At 42.9% G+C, this 24018-nt stretch overlaps 3 protein-coding genes across 9 annotated transcripts in view; 1 reads left to right on the top strand and 2 right to left on the bottom strand.

The window, feature by feature from the left end:
• The window catches only part of LOC138921492 (leucine carboxyl methyltransferase 1-like), a 28433-nt gene extending 12773 nt beyond the window's left edge, over positions 1-15660 (top strand). Inside the window, exons 2-7 of one of the 5 annotated variants that reach the window (XR_011434114.1) lie at positions 4162-4253; positions 6159-6280; positions 6922-11026; positions 12775-12836; positions 14537-14665; positions 15491-15660. Coding sequence is in view for 2 of the 5 variants with exons in the window: in XM_070255655.1 (XP_070111756.1) it covers positions 4162-4253; positions 6159-6280; positions 10950-11026; positions 12775-12836; positions 14537-14544 (361 nt within the window). In the remaining 3 variants the exon portion in view is untranslated. Of the gene's footprint in view, positions 1-4161; positions 4254-6158; positions 6281-6921; positions 11027-12774; positions 12837-14536; positions 14666-15490 lie in introns of those variants that run through there. The other 4 variants (XM_070255655.1, XR_011434115.1, XR_011434113.1 and 1 more) reach the window with 4 other exon arrangements.
• LOC138921490 (ral guanine nucleotide dissociation stimulator-like) overlaps positions 1-24018 on the bottom strand; it is a 265069-nt gene that overhangs the window by 167147 nt on the left and 73904 nt on the right. The gene's annotated exons all lie outside the window — the stretch shown is intronic.
• The window catches only part of LOC138921491 (heparan sulfate glucosamine 3-O-sulfotransferase 4-like), a 64205-nt gene continuing 43563 nt past the window's right edge, over positions 3377-24018 (bottom strand). For all 3 annotated transcript variants that reach the window (XM_070255653.1, XM_070255654.1, XM_070255652.1), the window contains exons 8-9: positions 5970-5983; positions 3377-5078 (exon numbers count right to left, since the gene is read on the bottom strand). In XM_070255653.1, the coding sequence (XP_070111754.1) occupies positions 4844-5078; positions 5970-5983 (249 nt within the window). In that variant the 3' untranslated portion in view covers positions 3377-4843. The remainder of the gene's footprint in view (positions 5079-5969; positions 5984-24018) is intronic.

Raw genomic sequence — 24018 nt, 5'->3', positions numbered from 1 at the left:
CATGTGTTCTTGCCTTTTAACTTTTTTGAAATCAGATGTGATTTATTCTTGATGTGTCCTGCAGTCACTGTCAGGTTGTGTTAGATTTGTCATTACCTGTGCAAGTGGACATGGTCGTTATTCCTGGTGGCAGGGCTGGACCTCTGCAACCACAGCCCCTGGATGCTTTTGTCCCCATACCATTTAAAGGCCATTTGAAGAAGGAGCACAGATCCTGATTGCTGTTTGAAAACCATCCATTGATACCTTCTGATGGGATCAAGAAAAGGTATCAAAACTTACAGAGTGAAGGGCAGCAGCTTGGAAGAAAATCTCAGAGAAAGATGATGATGGTCTTTTAAGAAATGCGGCGTCACCAACACCCTCGATGGTATGAAGGTCGCTATTGTGTGGAAACTCACAGATATCCTGAAAGTGAAAACTTAATCAACTTATTTCCCTCATCTTTTTCTTTTTGTGTGTGTACGAGAGAGAGATGATGGTAATCTGTTTAAAGAAGTCTAAAAGAGCTTTTTCAATAACCACAAAATTAAAATTCTAAGCGATAAGAAAAACTAATCGGCAGTGTATTTTCTTTCTTTTTTCAGTCTTACAATTGATTGCATCTTAGATATAATGAGATATGGCATGTGGTTGTTAGTGTACAAATTTTAAAAACATAGATACATTTAAAAAAACCCAGAAATCTCAGAGATAATCATTAACATTTTGATACCAATTAGTCCTCCACTACTTCTGTATTTACAGACATACACATATGAAACTGGCAACCAGTTAGCCATTGATGATTAAGTAGCTAGGAACTAATATTCTTTTTCCTTTTTGCAATTACTGATTATAGCTTTTAGCAGTTTATCCTACCCATTGTTAACTGTGCTGTTTAGGCAGTATGCTATCTGACTCCCTCTAGGTTCCTATAGATAACATCTCCCTGGAGCCTGGGTCACCATGGTAATGGGTGTTTAAACTGTTTTTCAGGAATTAGAACCCCTTTGTCCACTCCAGGCCAGTTGAGACCACCAACTCATCAGCTGGACCCACGCAGATATCTGATAGGTGACCTTTTGATGTCAGGAGGCTAAAAACCCCATCCTCACATCATGTTCACACTGCCATTTTGTGAGCATGTGTCCTCTAAAGAGGCATGAAGTCTGACTATGCATGCACACATCATCAATTACTTCACCTCTCCTCGCCTCCAGTCACTTATCTCCACATTTCAGACCACCTTGCCCCCCTATCCCATAAATATCCTTGAGTTCCTATTTTCGGGGAAGTGGATTTGAGACTCATGCTCTCGCTTCCTCACGTGGCTGTCTTGTGATTAAACTCTCTCTCTGCTGCAATCTCGTCATCTCTGTATTTGGCTTTCCAGGTGGCAGGCAAAAGTGAGCCTGGCACGGTAACACACCTATTTGTGGCACATACGCTACATGTATTTTTGGTCTTACCTTTTTCTCTGAAAAGCGTATCTTGACCATCTTGCCATGTCCAGTTCTTTTAGTTTATGTTTTCAAGATTGGTTAGTATTTCATTGCGTGGATGCACTGTGATTTGCTCAGCTAATCGCCACTTGATGGCCTGTAAGTCCTGAAACATGCTCATTCACCTCAGAACTCCCATGAGCAGTGCCCAGCAGCACTCTCTTCCTTACTCTTTCCCACAGTGTGTTGTAAAGCTTTTTATCTTGGCCAATCTCATAGGCAAATCAGTGAGGTCCTTTTTCCTCGAGACAGGGGAACCACTGTCAGTCATCTTGATTTGAAGATCAGAAAGAAACACGTGTTAGAAACACCAGGAAGCAGGAATTGTGGGAACTAGGATCAGATGTACTTGTGTTCCGTCCTGTTGCATCTCCCCACCTTTTGTGCTGCGCATCACTGACCACGTCCAGTGTGCTGTTGAGATCAGTCCCAGGCTCCTGCCAGGCCCTCTGTGACCTCAGCTGGCTTCTCTCTCTAGAGTCCTCTCTGGTTTCTCCTGTTTTCTACTGTTCTCCAGCCCCCATGCCTACTTTCTGATACTAGAACGCTCCCAGTCCATTCCCACCCCGCAGCGTTTCTATCTGCTGTTCCTCCCGTCTGGAATGCCTTTTGCACAGCTGACTTTGTCCAATTCCCTAGGACTCAACTCAGCATCCCCTCTTCAGAGAGGCCTTCCCTTTCACCTTCTCTAAAGTAGGTCCCTCTATCCTCCATACTGTTGAATCCTTCATTTGTTATAATCTCTTATTTATGTTTGTCTCTGTCCCTTCTCTGTCTTGTCACCACTGTATCCCCAATGCCTCGCACTTAGCAGACACTCAATAAATGTTGCTTGACTGAATCAATAGTATTTAATTGACTGATAATACAGAACTGAGAGGAATAGAAACCGCTCCTTGTTATCCAAGAGGCAATAATAAGTCCAGGAAGGAGCGCTTAGAGGGAGGCAAATTGACCAGCTTTTCAGCAGTTGCTTAGCAGTGGAGTGAGTGCCTTCTTTGTGGGGAGTAGTCAAGCAGTGGCTTAATGCTGTTGAAAGCATTCTTGCGCTGGATATTGGAGTTGACTAGATCATTTCTAAGTCCGCTTCCTACCCTTAACCTGTTTGTTTTGTGTTCTCATCACTGCTCTACCACTCCTGCCTCAACTGCAGGTATGGCTTTTACCGCCAGATGGCACCAGAGGATTCCTTTGAAATCAGTGTTCATCACATGGCCACCAAAAGTGAGAAAACCCATTTCATTGCACTTAGACCCCCAACATGTGCTTGAAACAAAAGCTTCACGAAACAGTCTTAACCCTTACTATGTGTAATGCATGCTTATATTTTCCGTTTTACTTTGTTTTTTTAAATGCAGACTTGCATAGTATTCAATTGATTTCATATTAAAACAGCTCACTGTTTGAAAAGCACTCTTTTAGATAACTGAGCAGGTTTACTCTGTAAAACTTGTGGGTCTGCTGTTTTCCTTGGACATCCGGGCTTATAGCAAATTGTGTCCTTTAGTGAGTCTTTGTGTGTTTCTGTGCTGAGTTGTTGCATCGAGTAGCTGAACATGTGCTTCCTTAGGAGTGTCTATGGATGTACAAATATGGATGGAGAGACTGTGGGGGACATGTTTGTAGGGAAGTCAGCACCTGTTGCAGTCAAGGCAGCAGCAAGCCTTGTGAGTAGATAGAAAGAAAAGATATAGTATCTGCTTCTGGGGCCTCAGAATCCAGCTGGGTGAGATCCCATACACACACACACACACACACACACGCGCGAGCGCGCGCGCGCACACCCATATCTTAATTTTCAGCTTACTTATCAAGCAACATGGAGATGGGTGTATTATTTGGGATATCACTTAGGATGCTACAGCCTGCAAGTAACAGAAGCCAGGCTCAAGTTGACTCAAATGGTGAAGACGTTTATTATCTCACAAACTATCCGTTGAGAGGTAGAGCAGGCTCCAGGTCCACAGGGGTGTGGCGTGGCATTGCCTTAGGGATCCAGGTTCCTTCCATGACTTCTCAGTTGTCCCGATGCTGGTTCCACTCATGGTTGCCAGAAGACTTCCAGTGGTAATCTGGGCTTCAGCTCCTAGGCTTGGAACACTAAAACCTTAATTCCTTGTAATGTACACTGAGAGAGAGTTTAGGCTACCATAGCATTTGCCAGGTTGTAGCTGTTTTGTTTACTTTCCCCTGGTTTCCCCACTATGACCTCCTTAAGGGACATGAAATGACTGGCACTTAGCACAGAGTTGGGAGAAGTACTTAGGGAGTTAGTAATGATGTTTGCCAGATACTTCTGGGTCTCCCTTCTCTGGACCCAGAACTTTTGGTTGAGTGGAGTTATGTGACTAGATCTGGCCAGGGAGCTTGCTAAGTAAATAAATAGTTGTAAGTTGTAAGTATGAGGGGAGGTTATTTGCTGTTTAGGCTTCTGAGAAAGGAATTAGCGACATGAGGAAAGAGAGAGGTAAGAAATGACCACTATGGGAAACGTGATGGGCATGTATATGAATAAAAAATGCATGGATGAGTATGTTTAAATTTGTAGAGGAGCACTCTATGTGCATTGATTGGCCTTTTGAGGGAGATAATTTTCCTCTGGATCCTTGACCTGGCTCCTGGGAACTTGGCCTGAACCTGTTCTCTACTCATCTGCCTCCTTTTTCATCCCTTTCAGGTTTGCAGTAAGCATTGGCTACTGGCATGACCCTTACCTCCAGCATTTTGTGAGACTGTCTAAAGAGAGGAAGGCCCCTGAGATTAACAGAGGCAAGTGACCATCTCCCTCCCAGGATCTCCTCATCAGCCGAGAGGCCTGAGGTTTTAGGGACTCATTCTTAGAGAGTTCCGGTGTGCACTCTCTCCACTAGTCTACGGAGTGCTAATTTCCCAACATCCTCACCAACACAGTGTATTATGGAACTGTTTAATCTGTTAATCTGATACTTGAAAAATGCTATAGTAATTTTATTTTATATTCCTCCTATTTACGGGTAAGATTGAAGATCATTTTCATATGTTTAAAAGCCATTCATATATCTTTTACTGTGAATGGTCTATTTAGCTGCCGTATTAAAGTGTTAGTAACAGTATTAGGCTCTGCAAATAATTTCCATCAAAGAAGTCACAGAATTTGAGACAGGAGTGTGGCGTAGCCTCAGCCAGACTGAGAAACTGACCAGGTAATTCCTGTGTGTGCTGGAAATCTTGGCCCTAAGGATGGATCCTGAGGTAGGTTCTTTCAGAAATACAAAGAAATTTTGAAGTGGAGGTTCCTGAGAATAAGGACACGGTATTTCCTTTGAGCTGAGGGTGAATCCAGGCATCCGTAAGATTGGGCGAGGCCTGGCAAAGAGGCCTTAAGCCTCCCTCCTGTGCTCTTGAGGCACATTTCCTTCGGAATGCTGCAGAGGGACGCACCATGGCGCCTGACTCTGTGCTTCGGGCAGCATGTCAGCCCTCCTTCCTTCCTTCTTCCTCTGCCTGGGTTTGCCTCTGTACTGGGGACCTGCAGCCCAATAGGAGAGTGCTTCCCAAACAGTGTGTGGTGAGGATCTCTTTTCCCCAATATCCAATCCATTGTGGATGACATTTCTGTAAAATACAATAAAAATGATTTACTAGCAAAATAAAATGAATAAGACATGCAAAATACAAGCCCAAATTATTTACTAGTAGATTCAACAGGCATAAGATTCCTGTGTCAAATTGCAATAAAACTTTTTTTTTTTAAAGATTGGCACCTTGCGCTAACATGTGTTGCCAGTCTTCTTTTTTTTTTTCTTCTCCCCAAAGCCCCCCGGTACCTAGTTGTATATTCTAGTTGTGCCTCTGGTTGTGCTACGTGGGATGCCACCTGAGCATGGCCTGACGAGTGGTGCCATGTCCACACCCAGGATCCAAACCGGTGAAACCCTGGGCCGCCAAAGCAGAGCATGCGAACTTAACCACTCAGCCACAGGGCCAGCCCCACAATAAAAGTTTCTAAATGCCACTCTCAAATTTTGTTCTTAAAATAGTCACACTTAGAGCAGCCAGCCTTACAACACAGACAGACTTTATCTTCCTTTGTTCTTCTTTATTTCTCATCTCCTTTGCCCAGCTCCCCACCCCAGAGCTTAACAAGTCAATTTGTTAGACAAGCATTCCTCCCTCAATCTGTGATGCCATGTTACAGACACCGAGGCTCTAACCTATACAGGGTGGAGATGACAGGAACACAATAAGAAGTGTGGCTTTCTTTGCTTCGACACTCATCCATCCAATATCCTGACCTAAAAATATTATTTTCCATGTGACCTTGCAATTTCGAGTTTTACCACAGAACTAAGTAGCTTTTACTATAGCTATGAAAAGGCACACTTCCTAGAGGAACATTTAGATCAGATGTTTTCATGTAAAATACTTGTCTTTCGTAAGTAGAATTATAGTGCATTTTATTTTTCTTAGGATAGTTAATTCTGCCATTAAATAGATTGTACTTACTTTGGTTCAAACGGCTGAAAAAAAAAAGAAGAGAATTTAAAATTTGCTATTTCTCCTATAAAGTCATGGATAATCCGCTGACCCCGAGGAAGGGCAGAAGTGCTCTGTTTGGCTCTCCTGCTGCAGAGAGCTTTGCAGGGATTATTTCTCATCGCTGAGTGACAGCTTGTTTCTGTCTCTCTCTGTTAGGATATTTTGCTCATGTCCATGGCATCAGGCAGCTTATAAAGGCATTTCTACAGAAGACAGAATGTCAGTGCCAAATTATAAACCTGGGGGCTGGGATGGATACAGCCTTCTGGACATTAAAGGTAAGTTAATATCCCCCCTCTTTTTTCCCCAGTTGTTTAAATTTGATTTTGTGAAGATTTTCACCATATTCAAAACTTTTAAAACTATATTAAAAGGGATGCAGTGACAGCCTGTCTCCCACCATTGTCCCCACCTGCTTGCACACCCCCCCCACAACCCCCATCAGCCCCGTACTTTATCTCACCGGGGCCCTGGTGAAGGATATGTGGGTTGTTTCTCATCTTTTGTTGTTACAAACAGGGTTATAAAAAAAATCTTTGTATATATTTCCCCCTGCATGTGTGGAAATATATCAGGAGAGAAAATTCTGCCAGTGGAATTGCTGAGACAAAGAGCACATGCCTTTGTAATTTTGATAATAACTAAGATTTTATTGTCAGCATAGCAGTGTTTAGGTAAAATTTCTCTGGGCGATGATAATATGATACAAAGCCCTTTTGTAGCCAATCTGTGATTTGATCCCTTACCTGCTCTGTTAGGATTCAAGAGCAGGTGTAATTGCATTCACAGGACAGGAAACTTGGGTCTCATTACAGGCAGAAGCAGGACTAAAGCACTGGGCTTTGACTCCTGGGGTGGAATTTTGCCTTCAAACCTTTGCCCTACGAAGATTCCACTGATCGTATTTTCTTTTTTGTAGGTTTGTACAGATTTTTTTAGGGTCTTCTATCAGGTCAGTCATGTGGCAGTAATGGGTATGTGCATTTCCCCAGATTTCTCCAGATGTACACCAAGATAAATTAGAGTGTGAGGGCATAACCCGACCTGCATATCTGTTTTGTCCCTAATCAGCTCACCTGATAAGATGGCCTTTAGTCATCAGAGCTCCCAGCCTTTCTCTTACTCAAGGGAGAAGTCGGTGGCATCAACATGGTCTTAGTATTAAACGCTTGCCTCTGCATTCTTCATTTAGGATAAGATAACTAACATTTATGAGGTGCTTTTACATACATGGCCTCACGAATTAACATGAGACCTCTGTGAGAGGGGAGAGCTTTACACAGATGGGGAAAGTGGGGCTACGAGAGCTTGTGTCTTTCCCCAAATTGGATATCTGGTGGCACTGGAATGTGGAACAAACATTGGAGCCCAGCTCATCGAACTGCAGACTCCTTCCCCTTTCCTCTACACACAGCCCTGTGGGTGTTCCAGCGGTTCTTTTCTGTAGGTTGATTGTGCCTGTGTAACACGGGGACCATGGTGTAGCAGAAGGAACTGGAAGAGAATGCAGCGTAAGCGAATGTGCAGTGTCAGTGTTCACAGGGGCCGCTGGAGAAATCCCTCCTTTGGGCCTGACACCTTTTTGACTGGTCCCATGGTTTGGTTTTTTCCCCGTCTTGCAAGTGAGTTAATAATTAATAAATCTGAGATTTTTATTTCTGAGCAAGGTACACAGAGGCTTACGTGCTCCTTCCAAGGAAAAGGCTGTCTGTCAGTAGTGAGGAAGGAGAGTAGCACAGGGTCTGAAAGTCTTTTGTGGAAGTTTTTTGTTTTGTTTGATAATCATATTGGTCTGAAGGGATTTTTTAAAATCTAAAGTTCCTCCTTTTTTGAAAAACAATTATTATGTTTGCTCTTTTGGAGCCGAGGTTGCATGGGCCAAATCCAGCCTGCCACCTATTTTTAGAAATCAAGTTTTATGGGATGCAGCCACTCCCATTTATTTCCATATTCTCTGTGGCTGCTTTAGCACTGTGACCGCGGAGTTCAGCAGTTATGACAGACCGTCTGGCCTTCACAGGCTAAAATACTTATTTCTGACTCTTTACAGAAAATTTGCTAATCCCTGTTTTAGAAATATATGTGCTCCTATAAAAGAGTGAGGAAAATCTTGTCTGTTGGTCTTGTTGTCTCACGCACCTCCCACCTTGGATGGTCCCCTGGCTGCCCCAGCAGAGGCTTAGCTGTGAGTCAAGGCTTTCTGCTGTCACTACTATATGAGTTTGCTCTGTATGATCTCAGGGGCCCAGGACTGGAGGGTTGAAGACTCCCATCTTCGGGCAGCGGGCAAGAATAGGGCAAGGGAGAGCCGGTATTGTCACAAAGAATAAGGAGTGAGTGAAACTCTTAAGGGGCCTCAGTTGTTTGGTGTCTCTTGAATTCTGTTTCTACAAACTGAAAGGTCAAGTACATAGGGGAAGGATTGTCAATTTTGCTGGCCTGTGAAACAGTCGGCCATGTTGGATCTGCTTTGAGACTAAGTGGTACCCTTCCTCCTGGCTGCCCTCTGGTACTTATAGTCAGTCTTGGGTGTCTTCCCTGCCTCCTTGAGACGTGTGAGCTACTTGGGAGTGGAGTGTCAGAAGGGCCTAGAGAATCACAGACTAAAAAGTGAAAGTATCACTTCCCACAGCCATTTTGCCCTTTTCTGAAAGCCGAGAAAGAGGATGTCTGTTTCTTAAAAGCTCCAGGTGTGCCTTTTGGAAGCTTCCCTTCCACAGTGCCCTCTTATTCAGAATCCTTGGGAGGATCAAGTGAGCTACTGCAGGGAAAGCTCTTTCCAAAGTCAGAAGACCCATTTGAGTTGTAGGACTCTATGCTATCTGTCATTCATTTGCTTTTAATTGCTCTCTTTGTCTTCTGAAATTTTAGACTATCTTTAACTTTCCATACCCTGCGAGTAAAAGTTCTTGAAAGGTCTCGTAGAATTTCCTAGAGAAAGTCAGGAAACCCCTTAATGGTTTCACTCACTCCTTATTCTTTATGACAATACCGGCTGGCTCTCCCTTGCCCGCTGCCGGAACATGGGAGTCTTCAACGCTCCAGTCCTGGGCCCCTGAGGTCATACAGATCAAGTTCACGTAGCAGTGGCAGCAGAAGGCCTTGACTCGCAGCTAAGCCTCTGCTGGTGCAGCCAGGGAACCATGCCAGGTGGGAGGTGCGATTTCCACACATCCTCTAAACACGTCCTCCACGGATCTTCAAGTAGATTACATAGCCCTACTCTGCTGATAGGCGGGAGCTCCTCTGATGTCAGGAAACTGTCTTGTTTATTCCTCCCCCCACCCTCCGCCACTGCCTCCCTCGTACCTTCCTTTCCTTCCTCTCTTCTCTCTCTCTTTCTCTTGCCCCATCCTTCCCTCTCTCCCTCCCTCCCTCTCTTCCTTCCTCCTCCCCCACCCCTCCAGATCCCCTAGGACTTTAACTGAGGACTAGTGTCTGCATAGGGTGGGGGAGCTGGATCTCACATTTCTGACACTTGCCCTTAGGGGTCACCTTCCTACTAGGAAATGCTTGCTCATGATTTCCATTCCCATCATGCTGTCCCATCAGGGGGTCTGCTGCCCCTCCATACTGCTCTCCATCTCTTACTACTGTCTACATAAATGGTTCTCTCTCCTGCCCAGTTGCTCAGGGCAGAAACAAGGGTGCCATCCTTATTCCTCCTTTTTCTTTATTCCACCCTCTATTGACACCACCACCAGGTTCTGGATATCAGCAAGTTTCTTTTTAAATAAGTAGTTCTGCATTTCTGGAATATAAGCACAGATGGGAGCAGAGATGTTAAAAGAGTACTAGGCCAGAAGGTGGGCAGGTGGGCCAGGTTGTGGAGCACCCAGCATCTTAGCTCGATCTTAGAGGTGGGAAGAGCTGCTGCAGGCAACATGAAGTGTGTCGTTGAAAGAGATCAGAAAGGGATGTTGTTAGAGTCTGTGCAGTTGGGGACAGAGCGGAAGAGGAGAGGATGCATTCTAGGATAGTCAGCAGGCAGGGCTGAGTGATTGATCAAACAGGGTGGAGATGGAGAGAATTCTAGGATGACCAGTGAGTGACTGTGGGGAGAAGGGTATAGTACCAACCAAGCTAGGGAAAGCAGAAGGGGGAAGCAGGGCCGTGTGTGTGTGTCTCTATGTGTGAGGTGTTCACAGTTTTTTTTTTTTACTGCAGCTCACAGTAAAAAATAAATGTATATCCCAATCTAGCACCCACATCTATGTACTGATGTATGTAAATAATAAGGGCACACACATGGTGCTTACTAGGTGCAGGCCCTGTTCTCTCACTCCTGTATTTCCTCATTAATCCTCACAACCCCACGAGGTGGCATCATTTTCTCTACTTTTCAAATGAGGAAGCCTTGGCTCAGGGAGTTTAGTGACTTTCCCAAGGCCTCAGAGTGAACAAGTGGTGGAGCTGGGATTTGAACCCTGTCCACCCGGGCTGCAGAGTCCCTGTCCTTTACCACCCCAGTATACTCCACTGTCAGAGAAAAAAATAAATATATTACAAAATAGTACTTACCCTCACCTCATGTGATGCTTTCTGATATTTGCTATTTTATTTCATTTCATCCAAAAGATTCTTGTCCATACCCACTACACTGATTTCCTGACTCTCTCTAATTGGTCTCAAGCTGCTTACTGTTACATCCTACGTCCAGAGTGCCTCCTGCTCCTCCCCACTCCATCCCAGTGGATGCATCCCCAGTTCTGGCTGCCCATTACTTCTTGCCTAGGTGACCACAGTAACCTCCTAATTTTTTGTGCCATCTGTTCCTCATACTGAGACCAAAGTAATTTAGAAAATGCATTTCTGACCATATCATCCCCTGATTTAAAATCCTTAAATACCCCATTGCTCCTCGGGCCTTGGTACTTGGTCTGTGAGGATGATCAGTGAATATATGACTGAATAAATAATTATAAAGATAACTGTGTTTTTTCTCAGGATGAGGGTCTTCTCCCAAGGAAATATTTTGAAGTTGACTTTCCGGTGATAGTCACGAGAAAGCTACACAGCATCAAGTAAGTGTGGCTTTGGCCAGAAGAGAGAGCCTGGTAGAATTCAGAACCAGCCTTCAGTAGACAGCAGGTCTGAGTGCCAGAGACCTCATTTTAGGGCCCTGCTCTCCTCACTTGCTTTCTTGCCCCGAGACCCTCATTCCAGTGTGTCTTGCAGTCTTCAAAATGAAAAATACCCTCCCTTGTGACTCTTCTCTCCATTCATGTAACTTCTCTGAACACTTAAAAAGTGACCTATCATAGTTTAGTAATCTGAATTAAAATTCACATAATGTGTATTTTGTTTACTTCTTTATCCCAGGGCACAGAAAGGTACCTGGTCCAGAAAAGATACGTAGTAAATATTTTTTGAATGAATGAATGAATGGGAAACTGAACTTAATCATTTATTATATATGAGATATGTGGGGGCCATTCTGAGTCGAGGTTTCAAGGAGTTAGCAAAGTTGTAGATGATGAGTTTGCTCATCTTTGCCGAGAGCTTTCCGTGTTAAATGCTTCACTTGGATTGTCTCATTCAATCCTCAGAGCAGACTCATGAATTAGTGCTATTATTAGCCCCTTCTTACAGATGAGGAAACTGAGGCTCAAGGAAGTTAAGTTAATTTGCCTAAAGTCACCTGGCTAGGAAGGGGTGGAGCTGAGCTTTAAACCCTGACTTCAAGCCCAAGGTCAAGGTTTCTCAGTACAGTCGTGTGTCCCCTAGCAGTAACAGGGATGCGTTCTGAGAGATGCATTGCTAGGTGATTTCAGTGTCATGTGAACGTCGTGGATTACACTTACACAGTCCCAGATGGTGTAGCCTACTATACATCTGGGCTATATGGTGCTAATATTGAAGGACCACTAGCACGTATGTGGTCTGTGGTTGACTGAAACGTCATTATGTGGTGTGTGACTTAGTTTTAACCTGTACTCCCTCCTTTTAAAATTATTTAAATAAAATTCTAATTCTTATATTTAAACATTTTAATAAACGCAAAAGTTTCTACCTGTCCTTTAGAGATGTCTAATCCTCACAAACTGGAAATGTTTTTTCTTTTCTAGTTTATCCTAGGAAAATAAGTTTTTTACCCTTTCCAAATATAAAATTGCATTTTACATTAAATAGGCTTTTTGGATAATATATGGCAATTCTGATGCTCTGGGAACTGCAAAGTACTACTAAGCTTGTTAAAACTCTGAGTGAAGTAAGAGTAAGTAGGCTCTAAATCAAGGCCAGACACGGTTTCCTGGGGTGAAAAACGCAGTGGCGTTTGTGTATGGTTATTGGTATAATGAATTTGGCTCTCGGATTTCTGATTTTTTACATATTCTTCATTGAGGGAGTTATCACATAAATGTTACTGAACTTTAGGTCTGAGTGAAAGTCAATTTTTGTTATCTGTGAGAAACAATAGCTATCTTAAAAATTTTGTTTGAGAAGAGGCAAGAAACTTGGGATGACCTGAAAAATGCTGGAACATTTGGAAAATGCGTGCTAGCCTATCTGTAGCTATTTCTAAGTATTTCATGATCAGTTTGCAATTTGACATCAAATTCTGAGTGTAATGCTTAGCTGACCTAACCCGAGAGCTGTATCCGCTGGATTTTTGCTGTACGTGGTCAAATGTAATTAAACAGAAGGCCTTCTGTAGTGGCCCTTGCTTTGAACAGTAGCAGTATACAAGTCCCATCTCTGTAGTGGGCCTCTGCATTTTTAGAGTAAATGAGCTGCTTGACTTATCCTTCTCTCTCCCATCTTCCCATAGATTCAAGTCTCTCCTATCAAAAACCAATTTAGACTTACATTCAGAGGAGACACTTCAAATGGGTAAGTATCCTTGACCTAAGTGATACAGTACGGACTATGTAACTGTTTTGGCTTTCCCCCCTTTCCTTCTTAAAGATGGTCTGTATCTGTGGGCATGTGTGTGCATACATGATGTCATACAGCATGTGCTTCTGCTGATACATTTAGACTTTTATTGCAGTTACCATGGAGGAATTTAGAACAATTGCTCGTATGACTCTTCTTAAATGTCCACAGGTCCCCAATCTTAAATCTTTTTTAAAAAATTTAAATTAGCTGCCAACATTTCAAAAACAGGAGATTTTTCATGAGAATCTTGATTTCCAGCTTTCCTTGGAAAAGTTACATCTGGCAACATTAGACCCGAACTCCTACGTGGCAATAATTGAGCAGCGGCCGCCTTGTTGGGAGGGGTCGTGCATTCTCCACTTCTGTCCTCACCCCTCCCCGTTGTCTTATACTTTACCTACTTCCCTCACTTCTGTTACCTCCTCAGCCCCTGCAGTCAACTTTTCCCCTCAAGTTTTAATTATGAGTGTTTCCAACAACACTTCCTCATTTCTAAGCCTTTCAACTTATGGTAAACCTCTTCCAGAATCTTCCATCATTTTCAGTCTTTGTCTGACAGAGAAAAGATCAATGGGGTTATTAATAATTCAGATCAGGGCTGGCCCGGTGGCGCAGGGGTTAAGTGCGCATATTCTCGGCGGCCCGGGGTTCGCCGGTTCCGATCCCGGGTGCGGATGTGGCACCTCTTGGCAAGCCATGCTGTGGTAGGCGTCCCACGTATAAAGTAGAGGAAGATGGACACGGATGTTAGCTCAGGGTCAATCTTCCTCAGCAAAAAGAGGAGCATGGGCAGTAGTTAGCTCAGGGCTAATCTTCCTCAAAAAAAAAAAATCAGGTCAGAAAACATGCTTAGAGAGGATGGTCTTCTCGGATGGTCAACACAATAACATCAGGAACATCACAGCTCGATAAGCTGCCTTTTACACACAGCCACAGTGCTTCAGTCCTTCTTTCCTTCTGCTAATCACATTCACAATTAAGTTTGTACAGAAAACATCTCCCCCATCCTTGGTTTCCCTCATACAGTTGGAAGTAGAACCTATTCAGGCTTTGCCGTTTGCTGGCCTCTTTGCTTTTCCACACTTTTGCTATCATTTTCTACATATTTGGTTAATATTTGTGTCAGAATGGTTATCTGTAACAAAAGATCTAATACTTTGAGTTCCTTTTGATGAAATAATGTAGAAATATATGAAATAGAAAGTAAAGACCCTCCATAATCTCACCCACCCCCAGAAGATAACCACTATTCAGTGTGTTCTCCTACAGATGAGCAGTATACCCAGAGACAGGTAAATAGATGCACACTTAAATGCAACCCAGGGCCTGGCACAAAAGAGGTTCAGTACTCCTTTTTTGAATGAATGTATATACACATCGAATAAATATATGTTGTAGTTCACTGTGTATTTGTTGAATTATAGATTACATGGAACTTTAATTAACAGTGAATAATTTATACATACTGTTTTGCAACTTGCTTTTTTTCATACCCAGTAAATCATGGCTGTCTTTTCATGTCGGCCTGTAGGAATCTACTTCATTATTTCTAATGGCTTTATAGTACTCCTTTGCGTGGAAATTCCATTTAATCTCTTTCCTACCGATAGTCATTTAGATTGCTGTCTTTTTCATGTTTTTGTATTAAACAGGATTGTAGGAAACATATGTATATGTGCATATCTGCAGGAACTGTTTGCTCAAAGAATTGGCCATTATGAATTTTAGCTACTGCCCAACTGTTCTTCAAGACCTCTTTATGAATTCCTACTTTCACAAAGGTGGGTCAAGATTCTCTTTCCCTACACCCTCACTTACACTGGGTATTGTTATTTTCTAAAATTTCTACCAATCTGATAGGCTGAAATGATGTCCTATTATTTTAAAGCTTTCTATCACTTTGAAGGCTAGTGAGGTGGCTGGAGTATCTTTCCTTAGTTTTATTGGCCTGCCTGGCCCCATGCCCAGTTGGGTGAGCGGTGTGGGATAGGCTGCAGACAGACCAAAGAAAAGACCTGGAGATGGCAAACAACACATAGGGGTTTATTAGGAGTTACTTACAGGGAATGTCCAGTGGTGGCCGGCTAGATGGAAGTGTGCACCTGCTACCTCAGGTCGGGAGGGGGTTGCTTCTATAGGAAGGGGCACAAAGGCTATATGCTTGCCAAGAGGAGCTGTCCCTGATACGGCCAGCATTCCCAGGAACAGTAGTTCATGTGGAGGGGCTCTGTGTTTCTTTAAGACATGATGGTCTTTGAGTGAGATAAAGTAAGATCCAGGCTGGCCAGGCCTGGGATCATTACAAATTTCAGCAGCTGGGCGTCCTGTCCAGATGGTTGGCATCCTGCCCAGGACGACACATGGCTCTTAAAGGGCACTCAGGGTAGTGCCCCTACATGGCTGTTGGGATGACTTTGTAAATTTCCTTTTTATTTCCTTTGCCCTTTTTTTCCCAGTTGAATTGCTTCCTTTTCTTTTCAATTTATAGGAACCCTTTATGACATAAAGATATGTTCTTTGATGGAGGTCCCTTGTCAACCTTTCTATTGCAGATGTTTTCGTTAATCTTGTATTTGATTTTGTAACTCTGTGTGTGTCTTTTGTAGGCAAATCCACCCGCTGTACAAACTATTGGGACTTCCTGGCTGATTGTGGTGTGGATGTTGTAAGTACCAATTTGCTGTGTGCTTCCCCGCTCCTTCTTCTGTTCCTCTTTATCCCCGCTCCTTGTTCTCTTTCCCTTTATCAATAAACTCTGATTGCTCAAACAACCAAATAGCCTTGGCGGTACCTATCATTCCTCACCCTTTGCGGCTCCGGACAACAGCAACCCTAACTAGTGAGTGTTAAGGGAAAAAAAATCAAGCGCCTGCTTTTAATTCATGGCAAATGGGCTGAAAAGCTGATTTAGTGAATTATAATTTTAGATTGAAATTCCCAAGGCAGTTATAGAGGAGCTTGTCAAACCACAGAAACCAATGGAATCAAGAGATGACTTGAACAGGGCAGTGGTTCAATCCGTTTCAGAGATACCATCCATTATGCAAACCCAAAACCTTGAAAACTTTCTAACGTACAACCCTAGCAATCTCTCATTCACCTAAAGTCTCAAGGCCCCTCTCTTGACTCAATTTAAAATGAAAAATGCCTGGTATGACTTACAAATGTAAAAATAATTAAATCATGTTATGATGTCTGGGGAACACCAGTGAAATTGGCCAAATCTCATCATAGTTTGATTTCAAACATAGTTTGATCTCAAATGGGAGTTTGGCAGGGTCTTCTAGAACAGTCCTACCTTCTCAAATGCCTTCAGCTCTGCAGAAAAATGGAAGGCAAAGCATGCCCTCGGCATTCTAAATGCCTCAGTCCCTCTCCAGGGCAGGCGGCCTCCATTCCTACTGTGGGCTCAAGAAAACATCAGCAGGAAAGCCCGCAGAGCCTGCCCCCTTCCATACCCCGTCCCCTTAGTGGAGAAGGCTGGCTGCAGGTACCCCAGGAAATCAGACTCTTCTCCTCCTTTGGCTCAAGTTACAGTAGACCAAATTCTGGAATCTGGTTTGCATTATTCTCTGGAGAGCTACTTAAGAGCTGCTTAAGGGCTTGAAATCCCTCATTCAGACATAATCTTGAAATAAAAGATGATATCCTAATGAAAAATGCATTACAGCTTTCTCTGTTGGGCCAGCCATACTGATAGGCAGGATAGAAGGAAGGAACTAAGAAAAATGAAGAAGAAAAGCAAAGGAAAATTAGGAGACAAAGGGGAGAGAAGAGGAGGAAGAAATTTATGTCACATACTCTGCGTGGGGGCACTTTAAATGCCATTTCAGTTCATCCTCACATAATCCCTTGCAAATCAGTCATATTGAGCCCATTCTGCAGATGAAGAAATTGAGGCTTGGTGATATTAAGTAACTTGTCCAGGGTCACACAAAGAGGATGCAGTGGATTCTGACTCAGAGATACAAAAACAGGCACCAAACAATGTTGCCTCTAACTGCTCTCTTCCTTCCTCTGAAGGGTCTAACAGAGGTTTGTTCTAGAACCATAGTATTATAGTGGGTGCATGGACCCTATGGAGACAATGTAACCTCATGAGATAAGAAACAGATTTAAAAAAATGAAAGAAAGAAACAGATTAATATAAGTAACCTGGCATCAAATAAAACTATCTGTCAAAGCAAAACCAGACCCAGTTTTTCTAACTCTCATGTCATACTCAGTCCACCTGACCAGAATCTGTTTTATAAGTAGTTTATATGGATCAAATATGGGACTCCTGATTCATGAGTGAACAGCTGAGAATTTTCCTGCCTTCAAGAAAATGTTCATTGGGAAGAAATGAGATAGTTATTTGTGAATTGTCTTTTTCTGCCTCAATGCTTCTGTTTCTATCGGGCTCCTTTTGTTGGGGTTGCAATATATCTGGGAGTATTTCCCCCACGCTGTTGCAAAATCTGTAAGAGGGAAAAAAAACAAAATAGCACATGGAAGCCATAATTCTGACAACTACAAAGGGTACGGGTGTGCCAATTACTTTCTGAAATGAGTTTAAGCCAGAGTCACAGACTGGTGGCCGGCTGGCTGTATCCAGCCCACAGGTGGGTTTTGTTTGTCCGCAGTCCTGGCCCACACCACGCTTTGAAGAAATTTCGATCTGTTGCCAACATTAAGAACCAGACAATTTCACCTCTAAACCTGGCTTTGCAGTTTCTCTTACTAAGTGGAAGATCTGATAACCCTGACGCCACATTTGCACGTGGAAAAGAGTAGCTGGAACGGAGCAGTGGCTGCCGGTTTAGACAGAGAATGTGCGTCCCAGTTTCTCCCCACCTGGTCTATTTCATTCATTTATATAATCGCTGTGGGCCCAGATGGCATCTGAGTTGCTGACCCTTTGTTTAAGACATTAAGAAGATGTAGATTGCAAAGCCAATCATTATTAGACTTTTCCCAAAAATATTCCCAATAAGAGACTCTTCAGTCAGTAGTATGATAGCAGTGATAGAAGGTAAAGCATATGAGACCAAAATGATTTGAGAAATGGAAAAACCCAGTAGTTGGGTCCATTTGGTTTTCTGCTCTAGGATACTCACTTTTTGTTTAGAAAATACGTTCACTTTTACTTCATTTACTCCTTCCAAAAATCCTGCAAGTAAGAAATTACTCTCAGATCAACAACCTGAAACCGAGTGACCTTAAATAGGTTATCCAGCCAGGATCATCCAACTATTAAGTTGCAAAACCAGGTTATGAACCCAGTTTTAGCCAGCTCCAAACACTGTGCTTTTGTAAACCCATGAGACTTGTTTCCACCTCAGGGCCTTTGTACCTGCTGTTCCCTCTACTGGAAACCTCTCCACCTCGATCTTCACATGGCAGGATCTTACTCTTTCATTTCATTTACATCACCTCCACAGAGAGGTTTCCCCTAACCATTTCACTTAAAATAATATCTGTGCATGCACACACACACACACACACACACCCCAATTACTCTCTAGACTCCTGCTTCTCAAAGTGAGGTTCAGGGATCAGCAGCATCAGCATCAACTGGGAAGTTAGAAATGCAGAGTCTGAGGCCCCTCCCCAGTCCTGCTGAATCAGAATCTGCATGTTAACAACACCGCAGGTGATCCATGTGCATTTCACGTTTAAAAAGCACTGCTCTACAGGAGCCCTGCCCAATGGAAATGCAATGGGAGTCACAAGTGTCATTTTAAGTTTTCTATAGCCACATTAAAACGGTTAAAAGAAAGACTCGTTTGTTTGCTGTCTCCTCTACCACCCTACTAAAAGATGCCATTTCCACAAGAACAGGTCCTGCCTCTGTCTTGTTCTCCACTTTATCCTCAGTACCTAAAACAGTACTGGGCACCTGGTAAACGTTATTGAATGTTTGAAGAATGAAAGAAGGAAAAGACATTCTAGTACTTTCTGTGCGGCAGCGTGGTACAGGGAAAGAAACCAAGCACTCTGAAATTGGACAGATGTGGTCAACTCAACCAATGACCAGCTGAGCAAACTTGAGCAAGTGGTTCACCCTCCAGGAGCCACCTGTAAACCAGGATTGTTGCTGTTTAACTCACAGCCTCATCATGACACCCCGATGTGATAACATATCTATAAAGCAACCACCACCACAATCACAAGGGTTCAAGAAATGCCAGTGCCTCTCCTCTGTCTTCTTTCATTCTTTCCAGATACCATGTGTGAATAATGCTGGGGACCACTTTCCCCTGGGAGGCATGAGCATGACTATTGAAGCTGTTACCAGCGCACTGGGTTCTTGTTGTCCCCCAGGATAGAAATCAAGAGAGACAACAAATGGGAGTAGAAAAGTAAAAGTTTATTAGTTTGTGCACAAGGGAGGCACAAGGGAGCCAGCCACCGGCCCCTTTCCTTTCCACACCGGCCCCCTACTTCTGTAGGGATGTTTGTTATGTTATGTTATCTTGATAACCCTTGGGAAGAGGCCATGAGGGCGAGGCCTGGTCACCTCTTTCCCTTAGTTGTCTATCTCATTCATCCCCTCCTCTGTTGTCGCCAAGTCAAGGTTAAATTCCAGCTGGACCTGAGCAGAACCTGAAACTTCTGAAAAATCAAAATCTTGAAAAACTTTCTATCAGGGACTTAACTCTCAACCCTGGCGTTGGGAGCCCCAGCTCCCAGCTTTCTCCAAGCCTTTGGCTCTTGCCTCCCTGGCTTGCCTCGTGCTGGTTCAGGGACTAAGTGCCCAGGTTGAATGGGACTTGACTAAATCTTATAAGTATACTGACACCTGCAGTTGGGCTCTGCACCCTTCTCCAGGCCCACTGTCAGTTTGACACTGGCTTTACCATCATGGGGGACAACCCAAGCATCCCCGGAGACTCACCACTTGGGTGAAACACTTTCAATTGGATGAGTTATGCCTCAGAAACTCCATCTTGGAGAATACTTGAGTGGTTTCTCTGTGCCTTTGTGATGTAGTTGGACAGGTAGATCAACCTATAATGTCATTTGAGGTACAACCCAATTTCTCAGAAATCAAGAGCAACTGTCCTTAAAAAAATCCTTGCAAGACTGGGAATGCAGCTCTAGAGACAGTTCAGGTTCCACCCATTTCAGTTACCTCAAAGAGCTTGCCAACCCTCCAGGGAATATCTAGCCCATCATTAATTCCTAGGACTGAGGAAAAAAAGTAAAAAAGGAAGGAAAGAAAAATGGCCATAAGAGCAGCTTAGCCAAAAATCTAGCATCTTGAGTGTCTTCTCCACAAAACATTAGTAAAAGGCCTAAAACAAAACTTGGATTCATAGCCAGGGAGCTTTGTATTACTGTACCTGATTCATAGCTGTAATTTTAAAACAATAGCTGCGGAGTTTTTCTTTGTCTCTATGTGTGCTATATGTGTGATATTTTATCTCCAGATGGTATAATTTCTAAAGAACTATATGCAGTTGGTTTAAAGTAAGCACTTACATAAATTATTTCTAAATGGAATAGAAACCACCCAAATGTCTTTCAAGTTAACATGATATGAAATAATCTTTGGTAAAGAGAAGCTTAGTTAAGTTTGTTGGTTTGATTAAAGTAAGCATGCCCTTAAAGTTATCAACATTGGATATGATGCAGACAGGCAGCCTAGGTTTACTAGTCAAATAAGCCCATGTTATCCTTGTTCCAAATTTGTTAGCAAAGTAATAAGTTAAAATGATGGCTAATTTTGTCTAATGTCTCATGAAGTTTTGCAGGCAACCTAAATAATTATTGGGAACAAGTAAACTAAATAGACACGAAAAAGATAAGAGTGTTGGGTGAACTTTTTAACAATTATGTGTTATGGCATGTGTATTTAAAATCACTTCCAAAATATTTCTGCTAACTTGAAACTTTGAAGTTTTGCCAGGTGAAATTAAATGATAAAAAACTCTTTAGATATCTGGGTAATTTTCAAATACAGTAACCTATTGAAACATTGTCACTAAACATGTCTAAGTTTATCTACTTTTGGCTTCTTATTACAGAGAAACTAAAATATGCTTAGATATTGTATTCTTTTAAAGATTGTACTATGAAATAACATGTTTTTAGAAATTATAAAAAGCGCTTAGAATGCTAATATAAAAGATAGTACATAATTGCTTACTTTTTAGTTTTCACTAAGGTCTGTAAGGGTTCAAAATTCTACTAAAAATTAATAAGGAAAACATCTTTGTATTCAACAAAAGCCAGGTGTATGCTTCAGTAAAGAAGGTATAAACAATGGAAATATTTTTGTTTTGTTCAGAAAGATAAATTTGGGGCCGGCCTGGTGGCGCAGTGGTTAAGTTCGCACATTCCTCTTTGGCGGCCCAATGAAGACAACTTGAAACCATGGAGGGTGACTTCCCATTGCCCTGGAGCTGAGTGGTTTCCAAAGCAAAGCGGTCGTGGTTACTGTACAGTCTGTAAACCACGAGGGAGACCACAGCTCGAGTCGTCTCTGTCACTTTGATGAGTTCTGCCGTGGCAGCCAGCTGGCCTGCCACAAGGTCTCATCCCTTAGATCAGTTTAAGTTTTCTGCCCAGACACTGTGTATCAGCTCATACTGAAAGATGTGTTGTGGCTTTACCCTTTTACTTGGGGGAGGTGGGTGAAGGGAGGAAGGAGTGGAGGGTTCAGCCTACTCCCACTTATTAATCATTGGCCTGTGTCCATCCACCAAGTGAGGCTTGCTTCTCCGTAGCTTTAACACACACATCCTAATCCATCAGTCTATCCTGCCCTGAAAACCAAATGCACATGGTCTCATCTCAGATGTGTTTTTAAATCACATTAGATTGATGGCATGAGAGAAAGCAAAACCTAGATTTAAACATAACTGGAGTGACACTAGAAATAAATCTGCTAGGGCTGCCTAGTTGGATATGAGGAAACCCAAAGCCAGCTGCGCTGGGAGCAGCCCTAATTTCTTCTTGCTCTCCCTCTTGCTGAAAACACAGCAACCAGAAACACTTGCAGAATTAGTAGGCTATTGGGAAGCACACCAAAAACAAAAAGAAATACAAAAACAAATAAATGGGGGGAAAATTAAAGTCTTTAACCTGTGGATCTCTAACTACTCAAACAGTAGAGTAAGATTTCAGGCAGAATACCTGGTATAACCATTTAAGTACAGATGTCACCATTTAAAAGACGGAGTTGTACCAGGGAACCAAGAGGTGTCTTTTACTGGTTTGAATCAATGCCACTGTTTCCTTTTCTACAACAGAGTGAGGTTGTCATCCCCTCTTCCTACATGGGAGAAAGAGAGGAGAGACAGAGCTAATGAAAATGTCCTCAAAACACTGCTGTCCCTTGTAAGGCTGGAGAGCTATCCAAGGCCAGTCCCAGCACACTCAGCAACTGTGGGTCCAAGGGGTTTCTGGGAGTCTTCTCAACAGACAGGTTTGGGTGGCTAATGATTCCCTCTATGTTGGAGAGATTCTCCTCCAGCACTTCCAATCGGCACCACTGAGCATCATAAGGGTCTCGCATGGGTGAATTTCTGGAGTAGCAGATCGAGGACACAGAGATACCATGTGGTCCTCTGAAGTGAGGATCAAGGGAATCTAGCTCTATCCATGTCTCTTCAGCGTAACAGTTATACGGCGGCTACCAAATATTGACACCATGCCCCAAATATCACAAGTGATGGCTGAGAGAACCATAAAGCTGGAATGACATCTTCAGTAACCATGTCATGACAGCGAGGCCGGTTCATACCTTCATTTCCCAACAGCAGTATTTAAGAACATGAGAAAATCTGGCATCTTCTATCCTTTCATTCAGAAAATTCTCCAGACCCTACGATGGGACCTCCTGACACGCATTCCACCATGCACCCTACATCAACTTCAAGTCACCTGAATCAAACACCCCATCTCTATTTCCAGCTGCCGCAAAGCAACACAACACATGTTGGAAAGGTCTGATCTTCAGGCCTTCCTCTCCCCCAAAGGGCATCTGACACTTCTCACAAGATACACAGCTTTGAAATTAGAACTGGAAAAGAGCACAGTGACCCTCAGAGGGCTGAAGCAACCCCATAGCAGAAATCAGAACATTCCTACAACCAACGATTAAACAACCGAAACCTTCCCAAACATCTCCTCCTTTCTCTGGTTTGCTGTTGTTGCAGTAATCCTCCTAACACCTTTTGTAATTCTAATCGCAAACTGGAAGCCATGACTTGCAATGTTATAAATACTGATTTTCCAGTTCAAGTAGGCATTGACTGGCTTCTGTTTTGATAGGAAGGGGCTGTTTGAGGCCTCCTAAAATGTTGCAATTAGTTAGTTCTCGCTGTTGAAACAGACAAGATATTGACAGACACGTTTACTGTTTCCATTTAACCGGCTGGAATGTTTATGCCTAAATGTACTTCTCTCAAGCTTTGAAAGCATAAGGCGTATTTTTTAAAGTGGAAGAAATCAATCAATACATATTATATTTTCATATATAATATATATTACATAATACACACATATAGTAATATATATTATTATATAATACACACTTACTATATATTTCTGAAGTTAGGTTATTTCTAAAACTCTTGCAGGCTGTAATTTAAACTTAGAAAGCACATCTCTTCAACAGCAAGGCACCTTGTCAGGAAAAAATCCTTATTTTACCTATTGGCCTTGTGAAGATGATAATATCACTTTAGCTGACAAAATCTGTGTTTGGCTGACAACTCCAATTAATTACTGAGATGCAACAGAGATGGGACCAGCCATCCAGATGTTTTCCAGAAAGAGATAAAAGGTGGGGGGGGAGCAAAGGATGTTTGCCTTTGGGGCATCTGCTCCAGTGTTTTTTAAATGTTATGGCTGGCAAGAAAGCCGGATTACTAATTTATTTTACCTGCACTTAACTTTCTACTCTCCTCTCCTTTCCCTCATCGCTAGGAGACTGTGGCAGAGAAGGGAGATGAACATCTGTTGCGAAGGAGGCGCCGGTTAGAAAGGGCAGGGGTGCAGGATGTAAAAACTCTTAGGGCACCGACTGTCGTGCAGACCTTGATGCTCCTGATGCCAAAGCAACCCAGGGTTCCTGCAGCCACCTGGGGATAGAAAGTCCTGGAGATGGGGAACATCCTCAGTCTTTTCTACCAAGACAAAA

The sequence above is a fragment of the Equus caballus genome, chromosome 30 (genome assembly GCF_041296265.1).
Source record: "Equus caballus isolate H_3958 breed thoroughbred chromosome 30, TB-T2T, whole genome shotgun sequence".
Lineage (NCBI taxonomy): Eukaryota > Metazoa > Chordata > Mammalia > Perissodactyla > Equidae > Equus > Equus caballus.
Note: the sequence above shows the minus strand (reverse complement) of the source record. Positions and strands in the feature narration are given on the sequence as shown.